Source organism: Elephantulus edwardii, unplaced genomic scaffold (genome assembly GCF_000299155.1).
Source record: "Elephantulus edwardii isolate Elephantulus edwardi_28Jun2011 unplaced genomic scaffold, EleEdw1.0 scaffold00252, whole genome shotgun sequence".
Taxonomy (NCBI): domain Eukaryota; kingdom Metazoa; phylum Chordata; class Mammalia; order Macroscelidea; family Macroscelididae; genus Elephantulus; species Elephantulus edwardii.
Genome location: NW_006400002.1, coordinates 231,505 through 239,279, shown reverse-complemented (window position 1 = coordinate 239,279; position 7,775 = coordinate 231,505). Strand labels below are relative to the sequence as shown.

Here is a 7,775-nt window from a genome sequence, read left to right as displayed (position 1 = left end):
TACTATGCTGCGTTGAAAAACAAGGAACTCATGAAATATTACACAAAATGGGTGACCCTGGAGGACGTGATCCTAGGTCAAATATCTCAGTCACAAAAGGACAAATACTGCATAGTGCCACTGTTGTAAAGCGAGTCTGACATGGGAGTTGGGAGGAAATTAAGAGGGGATAAATAATATATATAGCACTGAAATAGATGAGGGAAAGAACTGTTTATGAGGAATATATGATTAGGTATTATTGTCATGACAAGAATCCAGAATGAAAGCAGCATAGTGGAGTGGACTGGGGCAGAGGGGAAGGGGGATTATATAACAATGAAAGAATATTTTTTTAAGAAAAAAAAAACCAAGTATGATTCTCTCCATTAATTGTTTAAATCTGTGTGTTTGCACATTTCACTGTAACACTTGGTCTTCGCAAACAGATTTTACATTATGTATTCAACTTTCATGCCTTCCTTTTGATTTAGCTATTCTGTTCAAAAGTAAGCTTTGGAGTCTATTCTGATAATAATTTATCTTTTTCCCCCTAGCATTTTAATAACATTCTACTTTATTTATGTATGATGTCCTTGATGTCATCTCACAATTCATCCCACAATTCATCTGGTCTTTGGTCAGCAATGTTCAATGAGTTACTCCTGAGATATTCTAGGAATAAATATTCCATTTACTTTGTGTTGCCTTCCAATTTTCCTTGTTTTATATTTTGTGCATCCCACATATTGTTATTAAGGGATGCTTGCAACTATTTCTTCTCCTTTTGAGTAGTGCTAAATTAACAAACAAAGGTCTCATCCACATTCATATTATCAAGGTTGGCTATTTTTAAGAGACAATTCTTCTTTTGCCATATTTTGAGTGCCTTTCAATCTTAGGAGCTCATCTTCTGGCTTTAGACCATATTTTACCACTATCCACAAGGTTTTAAATGGTTAGGGTTTTTAACAAGTAGATTATAAGGTCCTCCTTTCTCATCTGTCTTAATTTGGGAGCTTCACTGAGATTTGCCCATCATAGGTGGCCTTGGTATTTGAAATATTGATGGCTTGATTTCCAACATCACAGTGATACTTCAGCCACCATAACATGACAAAGTGGCAGATCAATCATGGGTTATATATTCTATGTAATTACATAATACAGGATTGCTATTGTTGTTATTGGGTGACATTGAGTCAAGTATGACTGATAGAGCTGCTATGAACAACAGATTTGAACTGTCTGATCTGTTCTAATTACAGCTGTCCTTCTTCTACTTTCCTTACCAGTCCTAGCGCTGGCATCACTATACTATTAACAGATTGAAACTTAAACACCACTTTCTTTGACCCAGCAGGAGGAGGAGACCCTATCCTTTACCAACACTTATTCTGATTTTTTGGCCATCCAGAAGTATATATTTTAATCCTCCCAGAGTTTGGAATAATCTCTCATATTGTATCTTACTATTCAGGAAAAAAAGAACCATTTGGATATATAGGAATAGTCTGGGCAATAATGTCAATTGGTTTTCTAGGCTTTATTGTATGAGCCCATCATATATTCACAGTAGGTATAGACGTAGACACTCGAGCATACTTTATCTCAGCTACTATAATTATCCCTATCCCAACAGGAGTAAAAGTATTTAGCTGACTAGCTACTCTTCACGGAGGTAACATTAAATGATTCCCTGCTATGCTATGAGCTCTAGGCTTTATTTTCCTATTTACAGTAGGAGGGTTAACAGGACTTGTCCTAGCCAATTCTTCCCTTGATATTGTCCTTCATGACACTTACTACGTAGTAGCCCACTTCCACTATGTCCTCTCTATAGGTGCAGTATTTGCCATTATAGGTGGCCTTGTCCATTGATTTCCTCTATTCACCGGTTATACACTCAATTCCACCTGAGCTAAAGCTCAGTTCGCTATAATATTTGTAGGTATTAACCTCACATTCTTCCCACAACATTTCCTAGGACTATCAGGAATACCACGACGCTATTCTGATTACCCAGATGCCTACACATTATGAAATACAATTTCATCAACCGGCTCCCTCATCTCTATACTTGCCGTTATTCTTATAGTTTACATTGTATGAGAAGCATTCGCCTCAAAATGTGAAGTAGACATAGCACAACTAACCTCAACTAACATTGAGTGAATTAAAGGTTGTCCTCCTCAATATCACACATTCGAAGAACCTACATTTACTAAGGCCTAACAAGAAAGGAAGGAATTGAACCTCCAATAATTGGTTTCAAGCAAACCACGCAGCCACTATGACTTTCTTTATAAGAGGTATTAGTATAATCAATACATGACTTTGTCAAAGTTAAGATATAAACTAACCTTTATATACCTCTTATGGCATACCCTCTTGAGCTAGGATTCCAAGACGCTTCATCTCCGATTATAGAAGAGCTAATACATTTTCACGATCACACCTTAATAATTGTCTTCTTAATTAGCTTTCTAGTCCTCTATGTAATCTCGGTTATACTGACTACTAAACTGACACATACAAGTACTATAGACGCTCAGGAAGTAGAAACTATTTGAACAATTTTACCAGCTGCTATTCTCATCTTTATTGCTCTTCCATCACTGCGAATCCTCTATATAATAGTCGAAATTAATAACCCTGCCATAACCATTAAAACTATGGGCTATCAATGATACTGAAGCTACGAATACACAGATTATACAGACCTAACCTTTGATTCGTACATAACCCCTACAAATGAATTAGCCCCCGGAGGATTACGCCTGTTAGAAGTAGACAATCTATTAGTTCTACCAGTAGACCTCCCAATCCGCATGCTAATCTCATCAGAAGATGTCCTACATTCATGAGCAATTCCTGCTCTAGGATTAAAAACTGACGCAATCCCAGGTCGACTAAACCAAGCAACCCTATCCTCCACACAGCCTGGTCTATTCTACGGACAATGCTCAGAAATTTGCGGCTCTAACCATAGTTTTATACCCATTGCACTAGAAATTGTGCCCCTAAAACACTTTGATAACTGATCTACCACTCTATAAATCATTAAGAAGCTATGAAGTATTAACCTTTTAAGCTAAAGATGGGGATTTTAACCATCCTCCTTAATGATAATGCCTCAATTAGATACATCTTCTTGATTCATTACCATTTTATCTATACTTATCACCCTATTTATTTTGTTCCAAGTAAGCTTAACAAAATTTATTTATCCCTATGACCCCACCCCTAAAATCTCCAAAACCTCTATTATCCCTAACTCATGAGAAACAAAATGAACGAAAATCTATTTACCTCATTCATCACTCCTACAATAGTAGGAATTCCCATTGTAGTACTCATCATTGCTTTCCCAAACATCCTATTTCCTAATGCTAGCCGTCTTATCAACAACCGATGGACAACAATTCAACTATGAATAGTAAACCTGATCTTAAAACAAATAATGATAATGCATAATATCAAAGGCCGAACATGATCACTTATACTAATATCACTAATTATATTCATTAGCTCAACAAATCTTCTAGGCTTATTACCCCACTCATTTACTCCTACTATTCAATTATCAATAAATCTAGGAATAGCTATCCCACTATGAGCAGGCGCTGTAATTATAGGATTCCGACATAAAGCCAAAGCTTCCTTAGCACATTTCCTCCCACAAGGAACCCCTATTCCATTAATCCCAATACTCATAATCATTGAAACTATTAGCTTATTTATTCAACCTATAGCCCTAGCCATACAACTAACTGCTAATATCACTGCAGGTCACCTGCTCATTCACTTAATTGGTGGAGCTACTTTAGTACTTATATCCATTAGCACACCTACAGCTATAATCACTTTTGCTATCCTTATTCTTCTTACAATTCTAGAATTTGCAGTAGCTTTAATTCAAACCTATGTCTTTACCCTTCTAGTAAGTCTTTACCTACATGATAACACTTAATGACCCACCAAACCCATGCCTACCACATAGTTAATCCAAGCCCATGGCCTCTAACAGGGGCCCAATCAGCCCTACTAATAACATCTGGATTAGTAATATGATTACACTTTAACTCACTTTCCCTCCTTACAATTGGTCTCCTAACCAATACCCTCACAATATATCAATGATGACGTGACGTAATTCGAGAGAGTACTTTCCAAGGACACCATGCACCTATTGTCCAAAAAGGACTACGCTATGGCATAATCCTATTCATCGTCTCAGAAGTATTCTTCTTCGCAGGCTTTTTCTGAGCTTTTTACCACTCTAGCCTAACCCCAACACCCGAACTAGGAGGTTGTTGACCACCTACCAGCATTCACCCTCTTAACCCATTAGAAATTCCACTATTAAATACTGCCATCCTCTTAGCCTCAGGAGTAACTATTACCTGAGCCCATCACAGCCTCATAGAAGGAAACCGTAGTCACATAATTCAAGCCTTATCCATTGCTATCTTACTAGGAGTATACTTTACCCTCCTTCAAGCATCCGAATACTATGAATCATCATTTACCATTTCAGACGGCGTATACTGCTCAACATTCTTTATAGCAACAGGATTTCACGGCCTTCACGTAATTATTGGCTCCACATTCTTAACAGTTTGTTTATTCCGACAACTTAAATTCTACTTTACATCTAACCACCACTTTGGATTTGAAGCCTCAGCCTGATATTGACATTTCGTTGACGTAGTATGACTATTCCTATATGTATCAATCTATTGATGAGGATCTTACTCTTTTAGTATAATTAGTACAGTTGACTTCCAATCACCTAGCTTCAGAATACCCTGAAAAAGAGTAATAAACCTAATATTTTCACTAACAATCAGCACTATTATTCTGTGCCATCCTCACGATCTTTGACACACTCAAGCCCATTGCCGCAGTCACTGTGTCAATACATCTGGTTGAAGGTCTTCCTCTCTTCCACCATTTTTCCAACTTTCCAAACATTGTTGTTGTTGTTGATTGCCTTCAAGTCGAGCTCGACTCGTAGTGATCCTGTGAACAAAAGGCCTGAAGCCCTTCTATAATTATTGACATTTATCAAAGTTCATAGAGTTTCCAGAGGCAAGTTGTTTAAGAATTGGGTGCAACTCCTGTTTCCAAGCATTATGTCCCTCTTATTATAGGATAGTGATGTCTTTTTCTCTCTCTCATTGCTTTTGAGTCAGAACTGAGTCATAACTGACTTTCAAGTTTTAAGAGGTGGTAAGTCACATGGCATGGGAAGAGATTACCCTTCTTTCTCTAGTAAAGCTACTGATGGATTTGAATCACCAGAAAGGCACAACCTTTGAGCGAGCTGCCCAACTCTCTACATATTGTGCCACCACAGCTCCCTATAGGAAAATTGTTTTTAGGTGTCACTGTGTCAAGTATGACTCATAGTGACCCTATAAACAGCAGATATGAGCCCTGTCTTAGCCTGTGTTGGTCTCACAATCTCTGACACCCTCAAAGTCTACTGCTGCAGAAATTGTGTAAATCCATCTGGTCAAGAGTCTTTATCTCCTTCACTGTACCTCCCCCTTCCCAAGCATGATGTTCATTTTGAAGGAATAATCTTCCCTAGCAACATGCTTAAAATATGTGAGAAGAAGCTTCATCATCTTTACCTCCAAGAAGCACTCTGGCTGCACCTTCTCCATCTGTTTGTTCTTCTGGCAGTCCATGGGATATTCAGCACTCTTCTCCAACACCAGAGTTCAAAGGCACTAATTCTTCCTCTGCCACCCTTGGCCATTATCCAGCTGTCAAATGAATAATGGTAATATAGGTATGGTAATAATAGGATAATATTTAGGAAGCTATATTGGAATGTATTTTCAACACAAAATTCTAAAAATGGTCAAGCTGAAAATGTTTCCATGAAAATAATCTCTTTTCGATAGCATCATTGTCTTCTCTGTCCATTAGGAATAAGAACGATATTCTAGGCATCTCCAGGATGTAATTTGAATCTAGAATTCTAAAAAGTTCATGTTTTGTGGCCATAAGAGAAAGAATTTTAGGAACCATACACTTTGAAATACGAACCATTATTTAATCATGACTTGAAGTCATTCCAAGCAGTAGGTGTAAGCGGAGTCCTCAAAAGATTAACTTGTAAAGAGGAAAAGCTTCTTAGAAATTAACTTACATTAATTGCATATGAGTAATTCCATGAAGGAAAAAAGCTTAAGAATCATTAATAAATTCCAAGAGATTATATTATTTACTTTTCAATAAATTCGTGCTTTGATGCAAGGCACAAAATGTCTACAATATAAGACCTAATCATAGTATCTAAGTAGAAGTTTATCAGACCTGGTAACTGCCAAATAGGCTATTAAGCTGCTGTTTTTCACTGTGATGATCTACATCACCCTTTTTAGAAACAGCATTGTTTGGTCTTTGTTGAGCAGTGAGTGTGGTGGTCAGGGTTGGAATATATGGAAGTAATGTTTATAGGGCAAAAATTCTGTTGATATTTTGATTATGTACACATCTAGGTTATTTTCCCCACCTGAGAACTATGATAATGGGTACTTGAATAGTAAGTATAAAAACCAAATGCAAGCTCTTCTGGACCAGTACAGTTGACAACTATGGCAAGGCTTATTCTCCTCACAGGTGAGTTCAAAACCAGAGAGAGAGGCCCACTCTCTTCTGACTTGTTTTATTTTCTTGATTTGACTTTATGGAACCATGTGGATATTATACCTCCATATCTTTCTATTCTTGTCACATAGAATTTTAATTTTCATCTTGGAGATGAAATCGATAAACACTTCTTAGCCATTGTAAGGAGCACAAGATCTCACAGCAGTCATTATAAAATGAAATAATCAGAATTAACAATTAATTAATTGTTAGTTCATGCAATCGTTAGAGTCCAAATCATTATTCACCTTTTATGAGGGGCATCAAGAGGAAGGTTTGACCACGGCTCAAACTTGGTAGAGTTCTCTCTTGCATAGACAAGGTTCAGGATCAGCAGCAGTGGATAGCATCTCAGCTCCATGTCTCTAATTGGAACTTCTCTTTGGAAGGTATCAGAGTGACACTTTGTTTCTGCCTTCTCCCAGTGAGACAGCAGAAATTCGGGGTCATATAATGTGACATATAATGTGACTTTCTTACCCTGGCTTCATGCAATAAAGTAATCTGGTAAAATATTATTACCTTTTCTCCAGGATCAGAGATTAATCAGATGACACTTCTTTTCCTCAAGTTACAGATTAAGAGAGAATATTTAGATTTCTTTATAGAGGTAAATTTACAAAGATTAACTGTAAGTGTTTATAGTCTTCACGTATTTTTATGTCTAAATTAACACATTTTCAAAACTATTTTTTAAATAATGTCTTGGGGTTTTTGTTACTTATTATTGTTAATAGCCATTGGGTTAAATACAACTCGCAGAAACCCTATGAACAACAGCTCAGAATGCGATCCTTCACCATCCTTGTCATTCCCGGCACACTTGAGCTCACTGCACAAGACCGTCTCGTTGAAGGTCTTCCTCTCTTTTGCTGACCCTTCCTACCATTCCAAGCCCTACAGGGTTCCCTAAGCTATAATAATTACAGAAACTCATCACCAGATCTTCATCCTGAGAGGTCACTAGGTAACTTTGAACTGCCATTGCTTTGTTTAGCAGGTGAACTCTGTTTTCTTTCCTTTTTTTTTTTAAGCAAGGAAGCTTTTTATTGGGAGCTCGTTTGCTGTCCCGGCCAGAGAGGGGCAGCAAAGGTCAGAGAAGTTGCCGTGAACTCTTTTAAAAAAAT

At 37.3% G+C, this 7,775-nt stretch overlaps 1 protein-coding gene across 2 annotated transcripts in view; it reads left to right on the top strand.

Annotated features, from left to right (window-relative positions):
• The window catches only part of LOC102872926 (acidic mammalian chitinase-like), a 51,363-nt gene that overhangs the window by 32,134 nt on the left and 11,454 nt on the right, over positions 1-7,775 (top strand). Inside the window, exon 1 of one of the 2 annotated variants that reach the window (XM_006899285.1) lies at positions 6,594-6,618. The exons of the other annotated variant lie outside the window; for it this stretch is intronic. Within the exon in view, the coding sequence (XP_006899347.1) occupies positions 6,594-6,618 (25 nt within the window). Of the gene's footprint in view, positions 1-6,593; positions 6,619-7,775 lie in introns of those variants that run through there. 2 annotated transcript variants of the gene reach the window in all.